A 24,795-nucleotide genomic window follows, 5' to 3' on the forward strand; every position below is an offset into this window, starting at 1 on the left:
TATCTATGTAGGCCAAAGGCAGTGGAATGACACATTAAAAACGCTGAAAGAGAAACACTATGAACCAAACAAAACTCTCCTTCAAAATGAAAGAGAAATTAAGACATTCTGAAATAAACAAAAACCAAGAGAATTAATTACTAGCAGGCCTAGCGTACAAAAAGTTTGAAAGTAAGTCCTTCAGACTGAAATGAGAGTACACAAGACAGTAACTCAAATCCACATGAAGAAATAGCACCAGTAAAGGTAAGTACGTAAGAAAATAAAATGATAGTATAAGCATTTTTTTTTGTTTGTAACACTTTGTCCTATCGGATTTAAAAGGCAATTGTATAAAACAATAATGTAAATCTGTGTTGATCAGAGCACAATTTATAAAGATGTAATTTGTGAGACAGGAGCACAAAGAAGGGGAAGGGGAATGGAGTTTTTTAACTCTATTGAAATTAATTTGATATTAATCTGAAGTAAGATGTTATAAATTAATATGTCAATTATAATCCCCAAGTGAATCACTAAGAAAATAACTTTAGTAAAAAACCAAAAAGACAAGAACATTAAAATGGTACATGAGAAAATATCTATTTAACACAAAATAAGGTAGTGATGGACAAATAAACAAAAGGGCATAAGATATATAGAAAACAAATAGCAAAATGGCAGACATAAATCCTATTTTATCAGCAATTACTTTAAATGTAAATGGATTAAATACTTTAATTAAAGGCATAGATAAAATAGGAAAACATGATCCAACTATATGTTGTCCACAAAAGACACCTGTTTATTTAAAGACACAAATAGGTTGAAAGTAAAAGGATGGAAAAAGATATACCATGCAAACAGTAACTACAAGAGGACTGGAGCAGCTGTACTAATATCAGACAAAACATAACTTGATAGATTTCAAAATTGTTACTACAGACAAAAGACATTTTGTAATAATAAAAGGGTAAATATGTCCAGATGATATAACAATTATAAACATATACACACTTAGCAACAGAGATCCAAAATACGTGAAGTAAAAACTGACAGAATTAAAGGGCAATCAGGCAAGTCAACAATAATAGTTGTAAACTTCAATACTCACTTTCAATAATTGATAGAAGAGCTAGGCAAAAGATTATCAACAGGGAAATAGAAGACTTGAACGATATTGTAAACCAACTAGACCTAACAAACATCTATAGAACACTCTACTCAACAACACCAGAATACACATTCTTCTCACGTGCACTAAGAACACTCTCCAGCATGATCACATATTAGGCTCTAAAAGAAGTCTCAATAAATGTGAAAGGATTTAGATAGAAAGTATGTTTTCCAACCACAGTGAAATGAAATTAGAAATCAATAACAGCCAGGCACAGTGGCTCATGCCTGTAATCCCAACACTTGGGGTGGCTGAGACAGGAGGATCACTTGAGGCTAGGAGTTGGAGACCAGCCTGGGCAACATAGCAAAATGCTCATCTCTTAAAAAATAAGAAATCAGTAACAGAGAGAAATCAAGAAATTAACAAATACATGTAAATTAGATAACATATTTCTAAATAACCAACCAGTCAGGGAAGAAATCACAAGGTAAATTTGCAAATACTTGAGATGAATGAAAAAGAAAATGCCATACTAAATAGAATGCAGCAACAGCAGTGTTTGAGGGGAAACTTATAGCTGCAAACACCTATATTTAAAAAGAAGAAAGACCTCAAATCAATAATGTAAACTTCCACCTTAACAGACTAGAAAAATAAAATCGATCTAAATTTAAAGCAAGTAGAAGATAGGAAACAATAAAGATTATAGTGGAAAATCAACAAAAACCACTACACACCCAGTAGAATTGCCAAGGCTGACAGTACCATGTGTTGGTGGGGATATGGGCTAACTGGAACTCTGACACATTATTGGTGGGAATGCAATACAGTACAGCTACTTTGAAAAACAACTTGCCAGTTTTTTATAAAGTTAAATGTATACTTGCCATACCACCCATCAATCCTATTCTTACGTATTTGCCCTAGAGTTGTGTCATTTTTTCATATGTTAGAACTTGAAATGGGAATGTAGTAATTTCTTTAAGATAATAACACCAAATAAAACATTTTCTAACAAAATTCCTATTTATTTTAATCCCCGGGAGTCTTTAAAATTCTAAGTAGAACAGCTTATTCTAATTCCTAAATCTTATCTATAAATATATTTGGATTAACATAAAATACATTTTAGAATTGTGCAAGTGTTTTTTTTTAATTATTGCTTTTTTGTATGGACTGAAACTTTTCTGTTTTGAGAGACAGATTTTGGCTGTAGGTAGCCCCAGTGGCAACATAAACGAATGATTGATTTCTTTAGAAACCTAAAGTTACAGCTTTAGTTTTCTGGTGTCATTGTGGATTTATTCTTAGATTTTGAACTTTTTTTCTTTTCATATTTTTGTAGATTTGTTGCTTCACCTCTAGCAAAATCATTTGGCATTAAAGAGACAGTTCGAAAGGTTACACCAAATACTGTCTTAGAGAATTTTTTCAAACATTCCACAAGGCAACCATTGCAAGTAAGTACAAATTCTTTGCTTTTTGGTTTAAAAATCTTCTTTCTTAATGGTTCAGTTATCTATAGCTTACCTTGTGTGTGCAAGAAATCTAGTTGATCAGCAAATGATTTGGATTCATTTGGATTTATTATTTCTTTGTTCTGTTGACAGGTTTAGAACCTCCCAAGTATGATACATATGATATTATAAAATTACAAATGTTAACAGTTGAACTATTGTATTTAACTATAGTGTTGAGCACTAACGATCAGTGCCATAATTTCGGCATAAAGGTCAACATTTAATTTTTAATGGTCGAATATATACAAAGTATACAGATGAAGAAATGCAATTGTTAGGGCAGAGAAGCCCATATGTGACACTTTTGGTGATTGTGGCATCATCAAAATACATTACACACATTATGAAAATGTTCATTGGGGTCGCTTTCATGAGTAGGACTGTTATTTTATTCAAAGCCTCAACATACTCAGAAATATGCTGTGCCCCTCACTACTCTCCAGAGAGAATTTCTAAGACAGTCACGGCTCTCTTCACAATATCAAGTTTCCTTCATTTATGTTGTAGTGCACTGCATACTTAAATACGTTCAGAAAAAGAAAAAAGTTTTTAATCTAACAGTTAAACAAATAATGTCTAAGTAAGTCTAGTGTTCACTCCAGTTTTATTATATTTCCATAGTTAAAATGACAGATGAAACAAAACTTCTCCAAAAGTGATACAACCTCTATGATGAATACAAACAGCTATCCCCAGTAATTTTAAAATCCAAGTACATATGCTAACACAGTTCTAGGATAAATAGATTTTTGAGGGTCCTGAACTTTATTTGCTGAATTAAGTTGCCTGTACTATGACAGTTGCTCTAATTTGTTCCTCGTGGTTTCTCTGCACATGAAAGCACATTGAGCTTTGGCCACCTTGCGTGAGATGTGGTGTCAAGTGAGGGCTGCCCTCAGCTCCTGTATTTGACTGCTTTTGTAACCTAGGGGTAGTCTGACAAGCCGTCTTTATATGTTTTTTATTCCCATGTGCTTTAAACGACTGCCGTCATTCATCTAAATCCTTTTGTTACCACTGGTGATAAGAATACCTAAGCATCCCTTTTTATGTTTCAAACAGGAAATTATTTAGCTGTGTTTAAAAAAAAAATAGAGTTCTTTCTGGGACCTTTATTATCCTCCTTTGTTTGGGAACAACTAACTTTAGTAATACTTTGTATAAAATGGGAAGAACAGTGCTACAATACCAATTTGTTGCTATACTTGCTATTGCTAAGAGCTTCTAGTCAGCTTTTCAGGATGTTTAAAATTATCTAGAAAATTTGGCACTTAAGAGCTTCTCTGCTATGGAGAAAAAATGTCCATGTGACAAAGGAAAACTAAGGATAGCTGAAAAGGTTTATAGGGTGGTAGTCTGTCTTTTTCGTGATTAAGATGAGGAAACTTAAGGCCCAGCCAAGGGGAAATGAGTGGTCGTGCTGCTAATGAGTGGCTGAATCCAAAGCTAGAACCTGGCCCATACTTCCAGTCCTGTAACCTTTCCACCATGCTACAGTGAGTTCTTTATCTGTAAATGGAATGTTAAAGATATATTTTAAAGACTGGTGCTGTGTTTATAGTAATTATTCTAACTCAACTGACATTACAGTATGGTTTAATAAAGACAGAATTTTCACATTTGCATCCAGTAAGAGGAAAAAAAAATAGTGGTTGGGCGCAGTGGCTTACGCCTGTAATCCCAGCACTTTGGGAGGCCGAGGTGCGCGGATCACGAGGTCTGGAGATCGAGACCATCCTGGCCAACATGGTGAAACCCTGTCTCTACTAAAAACACAAAAATTAGCTGGGCTTGGTGGCGAGTGCCTGTAATCCCAGCTACTTGGGGGCTGAGGCAGGAGGATAGCTTGAACCAGGGAGTTGGAGTTTGCGGTGAGCCGAGATCGCGCCACCACACTCCAGCCTGGTGACAGAGTGAGACTCCATCTAAAAAAAAAAAAAAAGTTATATATCACCCCCAAAGTGTTAGCTTCATCTATTGAACCAAAAAGGTGAAGGAATATAAAATTCCTAAATTATATTGCTCTGAGATTAAAAAACTGAGGCAGTATTTGTATAGTATATCAAGATAACAATAATTTGGCCAGTAAAATGTCCGTAGCCTAAAAGCACTAGGACTTAGGATGATAGACTGTAATACAGGAGGAGAGAGTTCGTGACTTAATAGCAATTGCAGATTCAGAAACAAGCTCATCTCACCATACCTACCACATTAACCTGGCCAGTGTCCTACAGATAGCACTTTGCTTAATTGTGGCTGAGGTAATAAGTTGCTGGGTGGATGAAAAACAGTTTTGTACTGATTGAAGATTAGGGTATTACCACTAAAAAAAGTATTCAAAACCTAAAACAGTAGAATATTGCGTTGGTAATATTTGTAGATAACACCTGACTTGATTGAAACAATGAAGTACACAGACCCAAGGATGCTGCTTCAGCAGCTATAGACTGCACCAGTAAAACAAAACACTTCCGTGCATATGACATCGACTGTGGGCATCACATGGTATTGATGAGGCCTAAAATACTATACACATGAGCCTCCAGTGAGAGTTTTGGTCTGTGATGTTGCACAGTTCTCTTATGATTGTATCTATGCAGGTGTGTGTCTGATACGTGTGTATGTGTGCGTATCAAGAACAACTTCCAGATGTTTGGGGTAAGACCAACAACTCTGACCAACGATCAATTATAGTGCTATATAGGTAACATGTAGTAACAGTGGAACTTATTTTCTAGCCCTTTCCCTTAGCAAAATAAAAAATAATTATATATATATATATATGAACTGATGCAGAACAAGTAAGTTCTGGAAGAGATCTGAAGAAAACGTGGCACTGTGAGACTGACCTCAAGCCAGTTACTACACTCAGTAAAGGTATTCCAGTGTGCTAGCTTGAGTCATTCATAGATTCAAACGTTTTTAGAGCAAAAACCTCTTCGAGTGCAATTTATTGTACAGGTGAGACATGTGAGAGCCAAAGAGGTAGGGTGACTCCTCCACTGGCACAGAGGGTTCCCTTTTCAGTCCAGAGGCCAGGTCTCTTGGCCCCATTCAGCACTCCTCCTTTAGGCCATTCGACCTCTCCTTGAGGCTGTGCCTGAGAGAGACCTTTCCTGCATGTTCCAACCCACTTCTGAATGTTCACAGCAATAGGTAGTGTAGAGGCTAAAATACAAATTGTGAGGACAGACCATGTGGGTTTAGAGCCTGGCTCTGTCACAGACTTTCTGTGTGGAGACGGACAGATTAAACTTCCCATGCCTCAGTTTCCTCTTCTGTGAATTGAGCATAATTATATTGCTTATCTCATAGGGCTCTTGTGAGGATCAAATTGAGTTAATACATATAAAGTGCTTAGAATGGTGCCTGGCACATAGTAGATGCTCAGTAAAGGTCAGCTATTATTATTTATACCATTAACTTTGTGCCTATCATGCGCTGACTTCCAAAGGAGCACGTTTAAGCATGTCTTCCTAACTCAAGGGAATTGTCACTTTGTTTCTTAATCATGCTTGTTTTTGCTCCCATGACATCTTGCACTATTTTCTGATCATTACAGATGGTCAATAAATGCTTCATGTTTCACACATTAATTCAAGAAAACACTTTTAGACACTTTTGTTTGCAAGGAGTTTTCTCTCTCAATAATATCATAGTGCATGAGGCCAGTATTGACAAGACTGACTTCCAACTAGATTCTTCTGTCTCCAAAATAGAAAGAAAAAGCTTCGAATCATAAACAGTTGCTGTCTTCTATATATGTTTATTAATAATTCATTGGGCAATTATTTGTAGAAGTCATTGGATAATAAAATGGGGTTGTTCTAAGATCTGAGAACATTCCAGAATAAAGACAAGGACTTTAGTTTGTTTTGCTCACTACCGAATCTCCCACACCTAGATGGTGCCTGGCACCAGTGCTTAGAGACTCTTTAAATCCTTTCAAATGAATGAATGACTAAAATACTTGAAATAGTAAAGCTAGGCTCAGAGCCCCTTCTGTCCGAGCACACGGAGTATAGTGCAGCAGCATGCCAGAATATGTCCTGCTGTGCACCAACGAACAGAATTTGAATTGTATTCTCCATTTTGGGGGTCTGTTCGTGTTTGCAAATTTTGTTAAAAGTAAAGGAATACTTTTTTCTTGAATGATCTGTAGTCCATGGTTTCCTTTCTGTGTTTGGTCATAAAAATCTCTAGCACTGACACAGTACTCAATAGTTTCATTAGCACATTCCAATCCCTTTGTCCTCAAATCATCCCTCGGAGGTGGGTAGCAAACATTCTCTTAATATCCCATTTTCCATGGGGGTCAAAGTGCGGTGCTTACGCCTACATAGCTAGGAGGTAGCAGAACTGGATCTTCTGTTTTCAGCTTCCTGCCCTTCCTACCATATCCGATTGCTTTGACACTGCAGTGTTCTTTCCTTCCCTCAAGGTAACACATGAGATAATCTAGCAGAAGCTATCCGGCTGGTCACAGACTTTTGGGTATTCAGCCATCTGGCTCACAGGCAGGCTTTATTTGGCCCTCACAATATTCATCCACAATTGGTTTAAATTTACTTTGAGGGGTTGGTCAACATTTTTAAAAACATAGTGATTTCTCATCAAAATCCTGGGTCTGCACGTTTTCTCTGGAAGCGTCAGCCATCTGGCTTGGTCATACCTGGCCTTTTGGGACATGATATGTGCTTTTCTGCCTGCTGTATCCATTCAGCTCCCACTTCTTTCCTCAGCACCAAAGCTGAGGGTCAGTTTTATGCCATTTTATTTTTCACAAAATGGAATTAAGAGGAAATGGAAATGTTTCTTTTGTTTATTTATTTATTTGTTTGTTTGTTTATTTATTTATTTATTTAGAGACGGAGTCCTGCTCTGTCGCCCAGGCGGGAGTACAGTGCCACAATCTCGGTTCACTGCAACCTCCGCCCCCAAGGTTCCAGCAAGTCTCCTGCCTCAGCCTCCTGAGTAGCTGGGATTACAGGAGCCCACCACCACGCCCAGCTAATTTTTGTATTTTTAATAGAGATGGGATTTCACCATATTGGCCAGGCAGATCTCGAACTCCTGACCGCCTTCTCGGCCTCCCAAAGTGTTGGGATTACCGGCATGAGCCACCACACCCGTCTGGAAATATTTCTTATTCTTACTTGGGAAAAAAAAAAATCAAGAGGGCAGGCATTTTTCATGAGCATATTTCTTTGTGGACGTGGAGAAGGTTACCATAGGTTTAAAGTACAAAACATGCCTATGTTAAAATCCCACTGTGAAACAGAACTGGTCCATTCGGTCATTTATGTTTCTTGTCTGGCTTGGGTAGACCTTCGAATTGGTAACATTTGAGCGAATCTATCATTCATATTGTTTCCAAACCTGTTCAAAATGTTAAAGGTTTCATTGCATGGTAGCATAAAAAAAAAATCATAGCCTACAACTTCTGCTTCCCAAAAGAGAAGCAATCATCATCATCATATTTTGCAATTGTTATTTTTGTTATTGAAATTATTTTGGATTAGTTTGAAATAGGCTCTCTATATAATTAAATGTAAAAGTGGATGGCTAACACCAGTTTGAGTTTTTCCTGCATTATCTTCTGGAGCTGTCAAAAGATCATGTGAAATAACAAAATGCACTAGCCTAAGTTCTCATCCACACTTTGCTACTAATTTTAGGTTTTGGACAAGTCACTAAAGTTCTTGGGGCTTCAGTTCCCCATAGGAAAAATGAGGAGATTGGATTTTATTGGATTTGATTTAAACTATGCTACTCTACCTGGCGCCTAGGAAGTCCTAAGCACATTTTAGCTGAACAAGTGAGCTCACACATGCAGCTTGAATGCTGGATTGCTGCCAAATTATGGAGAATTGATCTTTCTCAGTAACTTAGAGAGCTGGGATAGTAACATTTTGTTTTTTGGTGTGTGTGCGTGTGTGTGATTCCATAAGCAAAAGAGGTAAATTCCCTGGCTCCAGGTCTCATGACAGAATTTCTCTCATCCCCAGTACCGAAGCTCTTGTAACTCAATCTCCGTCTCTTGTCTGCCTGCCAGTCTGACTCTGTTCTTTATCACTCATTTATTTGTTTCATCCCTTTTCAGACTGATATTTATGGACTGGCAAAGAAGTGTAACTTGACAGAGCGCCAGGTGGAAAGATGGTTTAGGAGTCGGCGGAATCAAGAGAGGCCTTCCAGGCTGAAGAAATTCCAGGAAGCTTGGTAAGGAGGATGGGCCGAGCTTTAGGAATGCTGCCGTCCTATCTGGAGCAGAGTGGTCCTTGCAGAGAGAATACTGCTGGGGCAGCAGAGGGAGGGTTCAGACCCAGCTCTGTCACCCACTGATGTGGTGTTTTAGGCTCCTCACACATTTGCCTTCTCTGCTTCCTCCACTCCTTTATAAATCAAGTAAGCTCTGAACTCTATTTATCGGGCCTCCCGAACCAGAATAGGTTCAGACAGACTCCCACACTATGAACTCTCTAAGATGAACAGGAGAGGTTATGTACTCAGCCTGAAACCCAGAAAAATCATAAAAATGTCTTAACTGGTGTTTCTCTTTTCTTAGGGTCAGGGCTGGCCCTAGGTCACCAGACTTTATCACCTGTGTCCAACCATCATAATTGTAAGAGCAGAGAATGTCTGCGAGGACGTGTGTTCCCTCTCAGAACACTGAGAAGGCCCTCTGTGTGGTGTGGCTCATGACCCCAGCCCTCCTGTGGGGTGCACAGCCCATCCTCTTGGTTTCCCAGGAGGCTTGGCAGGAGGATCAGGCTGGGCTGGGACATCAAGTGGGGTTTTACTGGAGCTGGCTACTTTGAGTCCATTCTGAGGGCAGGGAGATTGCATCGGATTTATTTTTAGTTTCATTTGAGTTCTGCTTTTTTTTTTTCCCCCTCCTATAGGATATCGTAGTACTTTAGGTCACTCTTTTGTGGCAGAAACTGACACTTGTGCAAAAAATGATGAGCCAGGTCATTGCTCTCACTTTGTTTCCTCTTCTTTGTATCCAGACAAATGTGTCTGAGTTGGGTTGTGTTCAATGCCACATTGTATGCACCAGCAGTGCTCCCTCTTCCTGCCTGATTCTTAAGGCCCTCCCTCACATTGCCTAGTGACTTCCACCAGATATTTTTGTTTTGAAGGTGAAATGAATAAGGGAGCTGATGTAAGACTCTCAAATAAGCAAACAGAGGCTGTAGAAGGCTAAACTTTAATAACTTCCTTTAATCCATCTATACGTTCCCTATCCTATAATCCAGCTGTGAAACTGGGTGATGTTTAGAGGGATGGACCCATTCTTCAGGATGTCTCCAAACACTCACTTCTCACCACAGGCTTCCACTGCCTTTCTCACAGCAGCTTGAGGTGTATGACCTTGTTTGTTTTCTAACCAGCATCTGTCTGGTTTTTAGGTCTTGAAAGTTTGGTAAATATAATATAGAGTTGCTGCTGAGGTCAGATTGGCACAAGCGTACCTCTCTAACCATCAGCACAAAACAGTACAAGACGGAGCTGATCTTATGTTACATCCTCCTTTTTCTTGCTCTCATTCATTCATTCTTGCTAACAGATGATTCTTAAATAAAGACCCCAAGCAGGAACTAATTCTCTACCTCTGAGCTGAATCATATTTTAATAAAATTCTCTGGCATTTTTTTTATATATTATAGTGCCTTACAGGTTATAATTGTTTGATCCATCTGGGTGTGGTGGCTCACGCCTGTAATCCCAGCACTTTGGGAGGCCGAGGCGGGTGGATCACGAGGTCAGGAGATCAAGACCATGGTGAGACCCCGTCTCTACTAAAAATACAAAAAATTAGCTGGGTGTGGTGGTGGGCGCCTGTAGTCCCAGCTACTCAGGAGGCTGAGGCAGGAGAATGGCATGAACCCGGGAGGCAGAGCTTGCAGTGAGCTGAGATCGCGCCACTGCACTCCAGCCTGGGTGACAGAGCGAGACTTTGTCTCAAAAAAAAAAAAAAAAAAAAATAATAATAATAATAATAATTGTTTGATCCTTCTGCCAATGATGTGAGACAGTCAGGGAAGGTGGGGCTATCCTGTTTCAATGAGAAACTGCACATCTGCCTAGTTTAAGGGTCTCTTAGGTGTTTGAATGGCTGTTGCATTCAGATCTTCTGACTCCTATTCTGATACTATTTCTTGTTCTATCATACTGCCCCTGGCACCTAATGCTTACCTCCCAGCAAGCAGAGGATCCTTAAATTGAGTAATATTTGGGCATCTGGCCATGTCAGTAAGCCTACTAAAATTCTTCCAGAGTTCATGCTGGAGAAGGGAATTTTGAGTTACCCTTATCAATCAGTCAGGCAATGCAGAGGTACAGGTTAGTAGTATCTTTTCTGTGCATAGCACTGTCCTAGATTTTGTGGCGTTCTAGATTTTAAGAGGGGAGTAACGTGTGAGTCTTGGTTACCGGCCTTAAACAGCGAATTAGGGAGGCCAGATTATCACACATAAAACCATAACATCTATTGTCGCGCCACCCCAGTGGCACGTGGGAGTGCACACCAGCAGATGCAACATCATGTTTAGATGTGTTGTGGGAATTTAGAGGTGATGGCATCAGCATGGCTGGAGAAGTTAAAGAAAGGCTTTCTAGAGAAGGGAAGACATAGGTTAGACCTTGAAGAATGGGTCAGATTGCCAAAAGAAAAGAAAGCAGGTTCGAGGCAGTATTTTCAAGTAAAGCAAAGACACAAAGCAGGAAATTATGCAATATATTCAGGACACAGTAAGTGGGCCCACGAATAAAATTTAAGCCTTATCTTATTCTTTAGCAATGTCACATGTTTATTCTAAGTTAAAAGTTATTATGGACTAGATAAATAGACTAAACCTAGTGCCACGCTGTTTAATTGTACAGGGACTCTGCTTTTTAAAAATCAGCTGTGGGATGTGCTACAGAAATCACAGCATGAGGTACCTAACCTCAAGCCTTTTGAAAATCTCCAGGCACTTATTTCTTAACACCATCTCCCAAGATTACTTTCCAACAGGCAAAGATTCCTTTGTAACATCCAGATGGCTGAGCCCCCAGGCACCTTGAGTTCAGTGTATGCATTCCTTGGTGACTTTCTTTCATGGTGACCCTTGTGCCCTATTCCACAGCATTCAGGATTTTAATACATAATGGGTCCTTTTGTTTTAAAAAAATCAAATTCCACATTAGCTGACCACTTTTTCATTTTAAAATACAGATTTCCACCTAGCAATAAGAAAGAACTCCAAGGCCTTAGGTATCCAGGTAGGAGAACTCAGTGTGGGAGAAAGGGCTCTTCCCGGCTGGGCGGATGCGGCCTCACCCTCGTCTGACCCGTGCAGTCCACGGCCCACTCTATGCAGCGTCCCCAGCAGGGGCCTCCCGTCTGGCCCCGGCAGTGTCTCTCACCACTCTGCCCATTCCCCCCTGGCTGCACCCTGCAGGCCCTCCTTTCACTATCACCATTGTTACCCAACCAATTCGTTTCTGAATGGTTTTTCAGTGGGCTTTCTCCCCTCCCACATTTATGTTTATCTCATTCTTTCCGGGAAAAAAATAAAGGAAGTTTTACTCTTAGGTGAAACTAGTGAAATGACATTGACAAGGACATTATCATTCATCTTTTCAGTGAAGTGCAGCAATTCTCAAATTTTTCGGTGTCAAGACCCCTTGGTCTCTTAAAAACTCTTGAAAATCCCAAAGAACATCTGTGTGTGTTATACCTATTGGTATTTACTGTCTTCGAAGTTAAAACTGAGATATTTATCAAACAGGAGACTCCACAAGCACACGTTTCATCAGTGCAATTTCATTCAGAGCAATACTGTGATCACATGTCACATGACCTCACTTGTGAGAGAATGAGAGGAAAAAAAGCAAATAATGTATTAGTATTATTATGAAAATATTCTGACCTCAGTATTCCCTGGCACACACTTTGAGAATCCCTCGTTTAGGGCTGCTCTGAGTAGGATTTGTCCAGAAACATGTGAGACTTGGCTGCACTCTTGGATCTGAGTATTACTCCTCAAACTTGGGTAAGTTTTGTGATCTCTCTTAGCTTTGATTTCCTTTAGGAAATTGGCTGTTAGCAACAGTCTGTAAGAAAGGACTAATTATAGCATAGGCTTCATAATCTTGTGAAAACAAAAATGTGATAGCACATGTATGCTTAGCACCGTGCCTGCCGGAGTTGAGAAATCAGTAAATGCTTGGGAAATAAACACAAGGAGAGCACCGACACTTTTGGCTTCATTTGTGGGTTGGCTGGCCTTATCATCTCCTCTATTTTGTGGGTTGTGTTTGGACAAGATAATCCACGGAGCCAAGGAAATGCTCTCAGCAAATAAAATGAGTGCGGTAAAGTTTCAACGTTCATTTTGTAAAATGTCTTTTGGATATTTTTGTGGTTCAGCTTTTTGAGTATTGAACCCTACTTTTTTCTCCTATCAAAACAAGCCATGAAGAAAGACTGTCGTCTGGCTTAGGGGAAATGACAACATTTAGGAAACACTCCTTGATGCAGAGTCCAAAGACCTGCACTTTAAGTTGCAGCTTTCCTCCTTCTTAGCTACATGAGCTGGGGAGATGGCCTCATTTTTCTGAGTCTGATTTTACTTTACAAAATGGGTATATATCTATGTTCCTATGTCCTACCTATCTTACAGGTGTGTCAAGGAAAGCACTGTAAGGCCTTACACAAAGATAAGAAAACATCTTGTTTTAATATTATTATTTCTCCAGCAATCATCAGATAAAATAGACATAATTTAAAAAAACTTTTTATCTGGAACGTTGCAAGCATATATTAAAGTAGAAAGACTGCATAATGGATTAAGTGTGTTATTACCCATCACCAGCTTCAGTTGATCAACTCAAGGCCAATCCTATGTCCTCTCTATCCCCACTACACCTCTCCCCAATCACAGATAGGTTTGGAAGCAAATATCAGACACTATTATTTCATTCATACGTATTTCAGCATGTATCTCGAAAAGGTAAGAACTCTTTATCTGTTATTTCATTCATACGTATTTCAGCATGTACCTCGAAAAGATAAGAACTCTATTTTCAGCATAATCGCAATATCAGTATCTTATGATTTTTTATTTAATAAAAGATTTTTACTTAATAATAGCAAATATTCAGTGTTTAGATTTCCCTGATTGTCTCATAATTTTCTTTACAGTTTCTTGATTTGAATCAGGATCTAAATAAGATCCATTCATTACAATTTTTTGATGTGTCTTTCCAGTCTCTTAGTCCACAGGTCTTTCTCCATATATGAGGAAAATCTTTTCTTTCAAAACCTGCTTTTAGGGGAAAAGAGTAAAGTCTGGCCACATAAAAACCTTTTAACTGGGAATTAAATGGGGATAAGAGAAATAATTAGACTAATTAGTTTCCTTCTTGATAATACTAATATCAACCCCCTGTTTATTGTGTGCCTGGAACTGGGCTGGCCATTATCATCAGAATAATGGCTACCATTTATTGTTGCTTACTTTATGCTAGACTTGTTATCACAGATTTTCAGTTCTTTTCACGTTTTGAGGTAATGTTCTTATTCTCATTTTACAGATAAGAAAGTCAGGCCTTCTGAGGTTAAATCATTTACCTAAGGTTGTAGCCATCTAATAAGTGGGGCAGAGCCAGGATAGAAACTTTGATTTGTCTGACTCCAGAATGTGTGTTCTTTGTAAACTCTGCCATACCTAATCATTTTCTCCTCAAATCTCAGTTGCCTTTACAAGGGAGTAAAGATTTTTCTTTCTTTTGGCAGCTGGAGATTTGCATTTTACTTAATGATCACTGTTGCTGGAGTTGTATTTCTTTATGATGTAAGTTATCTTTTTATATCTTTGGAATTTGTCTTTAATTTTTGAAATTCTTGTCTGTGAATTCCTTTAGGGTATAGTACTTTCAATAAGATAACCAGTTTTAGAGATTTCTTTCAAGATTCAAGATTTGTCTCAAATATTGCTACAGATATCTCAAGACTTTTTTATTGCTACAGAAGCAATAATATAATTGGTGTAGAAATAATTTGGTTCATACAGTTACTTGTTTGAAACAATTTCCTCTATGAGACAGCACTATTTACTTATCTTAGATTCACTACTAGTGAATTTCACAGAGGTGTTATATAGGAATATGCAAGAAATACTCTGCAGAGGGAGAAATACATGCAATAGAAGCAAAAGAATATGGCAAAGGGCAATTTCCTGTGCATCTTTGCCTGCTGTAAATGACATTAAGGAAGAGCTTAGGTTTTCTGCCAAAATTGGCCTTTGACACCAACAAATTTATTTCTCATCTGTTGGCCCTTTTTTTTCTTTTTCTTCTTTCAGAAACCTTGGCTGTATGACCTATGGGAGGTTTGGAATGGCTATCCCAAACAGGTAAGGCCCCTCTAACGTATTCCTCCCCTTACTTCAACCCCGAGATCCCTCAAATAATCTCCTTAGTTAGGTCTTGGTCCCCTGCTACTCTTTGTTCACTACTGTGTCATCCCTGGCACTTTTTCTACTTGAGCTTCCTCATCCTTATTGACCCTCATTTGTCTCATTCCTTTAGTTTGTTTACAGTTAATGTAATTACATATTTGGGTTTAAATCTACTATCTTACTATTTATTTTTTACTTGTACCACCTGATGCATTTTCTTTTGTACTCCCTTCTTGCTTTTCTATGGGACAGTCAAGTAATTAAAAAAAATACTATTCTTTTTCATCCCTTATATTGACTTTTCGGTTACACATGCTTTTGTTCTTCTAGTAATTATCTTAGACATTATATATATATAATGTATATGTCCTTGACTTATTACAGTCTGATACAAATCGGTGTTCTTACCTCTTTCCACTCACTGAAAGGTAATTAGAATACACCATACACCCTCCTCCTTCAAATATTTAAAACCTCAGAAGTCATTGCTATTATTGTTTTGTAAATCTGTCAAGTTACCCTTTTTGTGCTATTCCTTGCTTCCTATATTTCCATGTTTCCATCTGGGATTATTATCCTCCTGGCTGATGGAGTACCTTTGCTATTTTTTTTAATGGTAGGTATGCCAGATTTTGTTTGTCAGAAAAATGTTATATTGCCTTTGATTTTTAAAGGATATTTTTTCTGGGTATAGAATTCTAGATTAGCAGTTATTTTCCTTCACTTCAAATGATGTTATTTCATTGTTTTCTAGATCTCATCAGTTCTAAAAGAATTCAGCTGTCACTTTTAGTTTTGCTTCTTTGAGCATAATACCTTTTTTCTCTTTTTGGCTAATTTTAATATTTTGTCTTGTCTTTCAGTTTTATTATGATATACATAAATGTGCTTATCTTTGAAATTATCCTGCTTAATGTCTGTAGAACATCTTGAATCTGTGACTTGATGTCTTGACTTGATGTCTTTAGTCAGTTTTGGAAAATTCTTAGCCATTGCTTCTGTTCCATTCTCTTTCCAGACTCCTCTGAAATTCCAGTTATAAATGTGCTAATATACTAGACCTTTACACTAGGCCCCATGTCTTTTGCTTTAAAGAATATTTTCCATTCTCTTGCCTCTCTGTGATTCAGTCTGTTGAGAGACAATTCTACACAAGTCTCTTGCATGCTGTGAATTCAAGCATGACTGCTTTTTGTTTTAGATGATCTTTTCAAGGATGTTTGTATAGCAAACAGCCGTAGGAGATAGAGATAATGTCTCCCTCTGGAGGTAAGAGTAGGCAAGTTATTGTCTGTTATAAAAGGTCAGGTTCTCTAGCTCAGGGTTCCTCTCTTATAACACAACCCACGATGTGTGTAGTTATCATCTGACCTTTAGCCCTATGGGGATTGGGGATGGAAGGATTGGCCCAAATACTGATACTCTGGCTACTGCTATTACTGTGAGTCATAAACTACCTGCTGTCTACCAAGGTGTCTACTATCTTCTACCAGCATTCATGGAACTTGTGGCAAACTAACTTGTTAGCTTGCAACTAGGGTAAAATGTCAGACACTTTACTATTCTGGATATTTTCTACTTTCCTGTTGTCCAGTTCACTGGACTTTTCTTAAGCCATGTCTAATCTACTATTAAACACATCTTTTGAGTTCTTAATTTCAGTAATTATATTTTTTGATTCCCAAATTTTTATTTTATTTTTTAATGGATCCCAGTTCTCTACTGAAATTTTCTCTTTAAAGCTATTTTTGAAGTTATTTTAAAGTCAAAGTCTGATAAGTCTCATCTCTTGACCACCTGTGGATCTGTTTTCTTTCTTGCTCCTGTCTCCTTATGCCTGATAGCTTTTGATTAAATGACAGACATTGTATACAAAAAAGTAGAGATGGTCAGGATGATATTATCTTCCTTCACAGAGGACTTACTTTCACTTCTGTTAGGTGTTAGAATAGGGGCAGATCACCTTTAATCCTTGATTGAGCTGATTCAGGGTAGACTTCAGTCTTTGTGAAGGCAAGTCTATTCACAACTTACCCATATTCTAGGGTATTCTTCTTCAATGATTTCAAATAAAATATTACAGTGCTTACTATGACTCCTTTTCCTTAGACAACCTGAACGCCAATTTGCTTCCCAGTACTCTGATATTACAGCCACTGCTGCTTAACTTCTGCTGGTTCTTAGTCTCTGGGCTCCATACTGCTTATAAATTGGCATATGCAGAATTTATGATATGTATAGGATGGTCTTCTTTGAATTCTTAGGGTCTACAGTACTTCTTGAGAAATAGGGTTCACTTGAAATAAAGGGTTTGCTCTAGTGCATTTTTCTTCTCTTTAGGATCTTGACTCCACAGGTTCTGGATGCCCCACTTGCTCTCTGATGTCTTCAAACAGACATTCTTTCTTGTCTTTTATCCAGATTTTTAAGTTGTTCTTAATAGGAGGATTAGTCTCATACAGTCCTGTCATAGAAGAAAGCAGAAACTCTGCCTCATCCTTTTATGGCCTTATCAAGGATGAGGAGTTGACCAAAAAAATTAGTTATACGTTAGCCTCAGCATTAAAGAATTAAATTAAATTAGACAATAAGGGTCCTAAGAATTAGCTAGACCAAACCCCAGGCCTATCGTCTTCTGTCTCCAACTTACTCATAGCTTCTCAGGTGTATCAGTTATCTGTTGGTACATAACAAACCATCCCCAAAACTTAGTGCCTTCAAACAACAGCCATTTAGTTTCTCTTGATTTGGTTGTCAATTTAGGCCAGGCTCAGCTAGGCAGTGTTTCTGCTCCATGTGGTGTCAGCTGAGTTCATTCATGCATTTTCAGACCACTGGGAGGCTGGCTAGGAATGGCTCCAGTCTATGGTGACGCCATTCATAGCGTTGGCAGTCAGCACCTTGATTCTCTTCTTTGTGGCCTCTTCAGCAGGATGGCTCAGGTTTCTTACATGGTACTTATAAAGTCTCTGCATGCACCACATTTGCTTGTGTCTCCTTGACCAAACACCAGGATCAAGTCCATAGTCAGTGTTGGAGGAGACTGCACAAGGGCTTGGATATCAGAAGGCAACATTCATTGGGTACACCAAGTAATATAACGTCTCAACTTAGCTAAAATAAACACCACCACTCCCACTATAAAATTGTTAAGAAAATTCTAGCTATCAAAATTTTATTATTTTATTCAGAAGATATTTTTAGAGTTCTTAAACAATTATGCATATTTTATTACTGTCCCATTTTAGAATGGGCTGATTTTGACCACCAGCCTGTCACCAGAAAAGAGATTAAGACATCAGATTTTGAGTAATATTCAAGAAACATTAATCAAAGTAAATTGTAGGACCAGCAGAAAAGCCTTCCCATTGTTCCTAAGTAAAGATTTTTAATTTTTTTTTAAATTTAAACTTAACTCTGAATAAACTGAAGGCACTTATACCTGTGGCAGTTGTATTTAGTTTTTTAAACAAAACATTCAACATGGTTTTGGAATACTCGTCTACCCTTTTAGAAATAAAATGCCTTGAAATATTATCTTTAATTCCTTTGTTGAAATATAAGTTGAAATATAAATCAATGTTATTTTATAGAATCTGGTGGGCTATAAATAGGTATAAAAGTAGGTTTTAGTGCATTAAAATGAGTTGCTTCTATGATGGCATTTAAAGTAATGAATACTCTTCTTTTCCTCAGGCCCTGCTGCCATCCCAGTACTGGTACTACATTTTAGAAATGAGTTTTTATTGGTCTCTGTTATTTAGACTTGGCTTTGATGTCAAGAGAAAGGTAAGTGTCTTATTTACAAAGCTTCTTTATCAGTTTCTTCAAGAATTCCCATCTCCCTGCCCTGCCTCCCTAATCTTTAAGTTGTATTTTTCTGTGTTTTTGGGTCCAGTTCATTGCTTTCATGTGCTTTATAGTACATAGAATATTGCTAATTATACTCATGCTTTGGTGCCTTGGTAAACATTTGTAGTGAAACATTATAAAAACTTTAACTTTGAAGCTCCACTTCTGTTCAGTAAGAAAAAAGCATCTCCTTTATGTGTCTGTTTCTTGGGAATTTAATGTCTATCGGTGCAAAGAAGAAATATGTTAGTAGTATTCCGTAACCACATCTTTTAGTTGATTGCAAAACCACCTCATATACAACTTTTTGATGTTTTCAAAGACATTGAAAACATTTTCCCATTAATTCATCAAATATATTTATGAGGAAACCTTGCTTCGGGCATTATTAGCTTTGCTTTATTTGCAGGGAAACTCAGTCACAGGCATGCTAAATGCCACTTCTGAAGTCACAAAGTGAGGTATTTTAGGAATGGTTTGGTTGTTACTGATTCCTAATTACTAATCCAGCAAACCATGTTAAATCCTGAATGCAATCATAAGATTTTGTCATATATGTAAGCAATTCAGATCAAATGATAAATTCTCTTGGCATATACTTCATAAACTATACCATAAGTAAAAGGCTGGTTTGTAGCAAAATTTGTATGGTAAATACAATGACATTTAATGTAAGATAAACCAGTTTAGCTTGATTAAATGTTAGTGTTGAGTGATGGTGGCCATTATAAGGGACACACTGCAGTCAACTGGACATCTTAAGACATGAGAAATCTAAGTATAAGAACACACTGTGAAAATATCTGATAGAAATAATCTCCATTTCCATATAACTCAATAATAGCTGTAGATTAACTATACTAACTTTAGGCTAGGAATACATCACAATTTAGTTGGTTGAGTCACTTTTTCCAGGGATAGAATTGAAAATAATATTTTTTAGAAAGTCTAGGGGGTAGGTTGATCATGTATTTCACCCAGCTTCGATTTTGTTGTAGTTGACTTCCCTTTTATTATTTACAGGTGCATTGAACACCTTCTTAAAAATTAAATATAAATATATGTTATATGTCTTATAAAGATGTATCTTCAGAAACATAAAGCTATTGGGAGGTGGCTAAAGCACAGGCCCTGGAGTCAGGTCTCCTGGGTTTGAATTCCTGGCTTCACCACGCACTAACATCTTGAGCTAGTTGGTTAAACTCTCTAAACTTGACTTCCTCATTTATAAAATGAAGCTAAAAATAGTTCCTATCTCCTCTGATTGTTGTGGGAATTAAACAGGTTAAGCTGTATAAAATACTTCCTGAGGCTGGGCGCAGCGGCTCATGCCTGTGATCCCAGCACTTTGGGAGGCTGAGGCAGGTGGATCATGAGGTCAAGTGATCGAGGCCATCCTGGCCAACATGGTGAAATCCTGTCTCTTCTAAAAATACAAAAATTAGCTGGGTGTGGTGGCACATGCCTGTAGTCCCAGCTACTCGGAAGGCTGAGGCAGGAGAATCGCTTGAACCTGAGAGGTGGAGGTTGCAGTGAGCCAAGATCGCACCACTGCACTCCAGCCTGGTGACAGAGCAAGACTCCATCTCAAAAAAAAAAAAAAAAAAAAAAAAAGAAAGAAACTTCCTGATATACAGCAAGTGCTCAATAAATTGAGCTAGTATTGGTATTGTATTTACTTTGGCCATGAGGAAGCTGAAATCTTTAAGTTTTTAAAACATCTTTATTGAGATATCCACATATAACACAATTAAACCATTTAAAGTATACATTCAGTAGTTTTTAAAATATATTCAGAGTTGTGCAATCATCACCACAGTCAATTTTAGAACATTTGTGTCATCCCAAGAAGAAACTCTATACCATTTAGCGGTCACTCCCCATTTCTTTCAACCTCCCAGGTCCCTGGCAACCATAAATCTCCTTTGTCTCTATAGATGCGCCTCTTCTGGATATTTTATATAAATGGAATTATACAATACATGGCCTTTTATGTTTGCCTTGTTTCACTTACTGTAATGTTTTCCAGGTTCATTCATGTTATGGCATGTATCAATACATCATTACTTTTTATTGCTAAGTAACAGTCCATTGTACAGATGGATGCATTTTATTCATCCTCTTATCAGTTGATGGACATTTGGGTTGTTTCCTGCATTTGGCTATTATGAGTAATGCTGTGGATATCCATACACAAGTTTTTGCATGAACATGTGTTTTCATTCCACCTAAGAGTGGAATTGCTGGGCCATATGGTAATTCTATGTCGAATCTTTTGAGAAACTGTCAGACTGTTTAACAAAGCAGCTACACCATTTTGCATTCCTACCAGCACTGTATTAGAGTTCCAGTTTCTCCACATCCTTGTCAACACTTGTTATTGTTCATCTTTTTTATTATAGCCATCCTAGTGGGTGTGAAGTATATCTCATTGTGGTTTTGGTTTGTATTCTCCTAATGGCTAATGATTGAGCATGCTTTCATGTGTGAATTGGCCATTTGTATATTTTCTTTGCAGAAAACCTTTAAGTCTTTATTATACTCAGTGACAGTAGCTTTCCTTAGGCCAAATTGTCTTATTTCATATGCACTAACTTATTTAATGGTTGTGTAGATTTATTATATCAATCGTTTTTTCTTTTTGGGGAATAGGCAGGGGATAAACAATAACTGCAGGTGTACACAGGAATATGCTTGTGTGTGTATGCATTTATTGTGTGTTGGGGGGGGGGGCAGCGTGTGTGTATACATATATCCAGTGTGGGATGGTATCTCAAAGTTAAATGACTTCATCAACAAGAATAATACTTGTCTTAGCTCCCTCACAAGGATTGTGTTTAGGAATTAAAGTAAAAGCATTTTATAAATTTCAAAACATGCAGATGTAAGTTATTGGTCTCATTATTATTATCTCTTCCAGTGATTGGGAAATAAATGCATTTGCTTAATGGCTTCCATTTTCCCTCATCTTATAGGATTTTCTAGCTCATATCATCCACCACCTGGCTGCTATTAGTCTGATGAGCTTCTCTTGGTGTGCTAATTATATTCGCAGTGGGACCCTCGTGATGATTGTACACGATGTGGCTGACATTTGGCTGGAGGTAAATGTTTGCCATTAAAAAACTAATGACAATAGCATGTCCTGGGTTTCTGTAATTGCTCACAGAAGTAATTGTGAGCAATTTAGCAGGGCTCTCTGTCCTGAAAACACCCAAAGTCTGAGAATACCTCTAGATTCCCAGATCCTCCAAGATTACAGAAATGAAACCTCTGAGTTTTAACTTTCAATCCTTCTCCATGGTACTAGAGAGATGTTAATTTGTGGGATTCCACTCTTGAAAGTTGCATGCACATGCTTACTCAGGAAGTAAGATGGGATATTTGAAGAAGGAATGAACTCTAATCTTCTAAAAGGAAAACTTGGATTTATGACATTGAGGATTCTCAAATTTGTATGGTACCATCTATTCGCTTAGGCCAATGCTTGAATACCCATTGAATGTTCATGCTGCCCCACCCTCCCCTCCCCCAGCCCAATCCCTTGCTTTAAGGAATGTAAGGTGATTTTTTTTTAAGGCCCTCATTTTCAGAGGGAGGAAGAGAGCTTAGGATGTTTTCTGAAGGAGTCAACATTAAAACAAGAGTCTTCCTAATCTCACCCCACACAGAACAGAAGAAACAAAGCCATATTGGGATTGTTTTCCGGACCTGTTTCTGTTCTGTTTTGATTCCTGTTGACCCCAGGCAGTGATGGAATGGTCCCCTTCTCTGCCAGATCTCTTGCTGTATTTACAGCAACAGTTCCCAGAACTGCTGAGTTATTTATTTAAATATACTCATTTATAATGAATCCAGGAGAAATGATGCTAACCCATTTCACATTTGGGATTACGTCTTGAAGGGCTAACAATTGAATAGAGGTTGATATGGAAAAAATTAAATTTAATAGAATCTTATTCTTCTAGGTTGGGGTTTAGCAAACTTCTTGGCAAAGGGCCAGATAGTAAATTTAGTTTTGTGGGCCGCATATGATCTCTGTCACATATTCTTCTTTGTTTTTTGTTTTTTGCTTTTTTAAATACCCTTTTAAAAATGTGAAAATCATTCTTAAGGGCTGATTGGCTTTAGCTCATGGGCTGGACTGTAATTTACCAAACCCTGTTGTAGAAGTCACCAGAAGTCATTTGCAGCCATTTCAGAGCAAGTAGCCACTGTTAAAATATCCCTTGTGTACAGAATTTTGTTTCTACCCTGTATGGAATCATAATTAGACATGTAAATCCCATTCTAAAGGTCAAGATTATTATATGTGCTTCAGGGCAACAAATGGCTTAGCAGGAGAAGGACTGTGCCGTTTTTTTCTGCATGGCGCTCTCTGGGTGCAGCCCTCGCTGGTGTAATTACCTCCTTCTCTGATCGTATCTCAGTAATCCTGACAGAAAATTAAGACCACATTGGCCCTGACTTAAGAATTTTATACTACTCTGTTGCTTCTAAACCCTCATATTCAATTGCCTTTGTTATGTGTCCATTGTAAAAACAGTTTCATTGTGTTATTAAAGGGGAGTTAGATGTTCACCCTGGGAATAAACACGGGGTTGCCCTGCCACCCTCCCCACCCTTTCATTGATGTGACATTATTCCCTAAGTGACTTGGACAAATCACTTATTGTTTTGTTTTCTAGCCCCAGCTGTAACATGAGAAGTCATATCTGTCCGTTGGGGTATATGATGAAGTTTAGCTCATTACTACCTGAAAACGTTCTGAGGTCCTTAGGTTAAAAAGAAGAAGAAGAAGAAAAATGAACTGCCCAATCTTAGAGGTTCCCTCATGGGCAAACTTTAAGAACAGCTTCATGTTGCTAATGATTGAGAACCATTCTCGATTCACAAGTCATGATCTGATGTGAGGTTCAATGAGCAAGGCTGGTACCTCCCATCAGCTGGTGGTAGACAAAATATTAAGTGGTGGCAGGGGCCTATTTGTGATGTTCTCCCAGGGTGCACAGCCCACGGCTTACTTGAATAGTGCATTTTAGGGTTTGTTTTCTCAGTCAAGTTCTAATTGAACCCAGACATGGCATAACTTTTGCCCCTGGCTTCCTTGAGATGGTGCCTATTCATCTTTCATATTTCTCAAGACACTGGGGTCATTTCTTAGCCCTTTCTTTTGGAGAAAACACAGCCTTCACATTTACCATTCTCACTCGTAAGTGACCTTTTTTGCCTTCTTCATGCATCTTCCTGATCCTCTAAGTTTCCACATGGTCAAGTTTGGATCCAGGACCCAATATCCTGACCGATACTTAGCAAGCAAAGGGGCTGCTGTCTACCATTTCATCGTTACACAATCCAGAATATGTTCTGTGTATGTTTTGCCCAAAAGTGTGCTACTTCACCCTCACAAATGGACTCACAGGGATCCTCTCCCATGCCTGTGCACATCCCTCACTTCCCACCTAGCTAGCCTCTGATCCTTCCACCAGCTTCCCACTCCGTTACAGTCACTCCGAATTTGGGCCTTTCTCCCCACACCCGTCTCCCACCCAACAGGCACACCAGCCTCTCTATGTCAGCAACTGAAGCTGTTCCCTGGGGGCCTTCTGCCAAACCCACAGTCAGGCCATATTCTTACACCTTGGTAGTATGGCAAAATATGAAAGATGCCATGTGAACCCTTCTCGGAATGTAAATGTGTTGCCTCTCTTGCTCTGGAAGGGCCCTGAACCTCTGGGATGAAGCTGGTTCTGAAACTGCCGAAGTCTAAGCCACGTTCCCTAGAAGAATGATCTGTGCCCCAGCAACTCCTCCCACCACCTGCTCCTGGACTCCCACTCCCTATTCCCACCAGAAACTTCCCTCTTCAGCC

At 38.4% G+C, this 24,795-nt stretch overlaps 1 protein-coding gene across 4 annotated transcripts in view; it reads left to right on the forward strand.

The window, feature by feature from the left end:
* The window catches only part of CERS3 (ceramide synthase 3), a 140,253-nt gene that overhangs the window by 56,934 nt on the left and 58,524 nt on the right, over positions 1–24,795 (forward strand). For all 4 annotated transcript variants that reach the window (XM_003277548.3, XM_012507172.2, XM_030813848.1 and 1 more), the window contains 6 exons: positions 2,445–2,559; positions 8,723–8,841; positions 14,408–14,465; positions 14,976–15,026; positions 18,768–18,860; positions 21,899–22,027. In XM_003277548.3, the coding sequence (XP_003277596.1) occupies positions 2,445–2,559; positions 8,723–8,841; positions 14,408–14,465; positions 14,976–15,026; positions 18,768–18,860; positions 21,899–22,027 (565 nt within the window). The remainder of the gene's footprint in view (positions 1–2,444; positions 2,560–8,722; positions 8,842–14,407; positions 14,466–14,975; positions 15,027–18,767; positions 18,861–21,898; positions 22,028–24,795) is intronic.

The sequence above is a fragment of the Nomascus leucogenys genome, chromosome 6 (genome assembly GCF_006542625.1).
Source record: "Nomascus leucogenys isolate Asia chromosome 6, Asia_NLE_v1, whole genome shotgun sequence".
NCBI lineage: Eukaryota > Metazoa > Chordata > Mammalia > Primates > Hylobatidae > Nomascus > Nomascus leucogenys.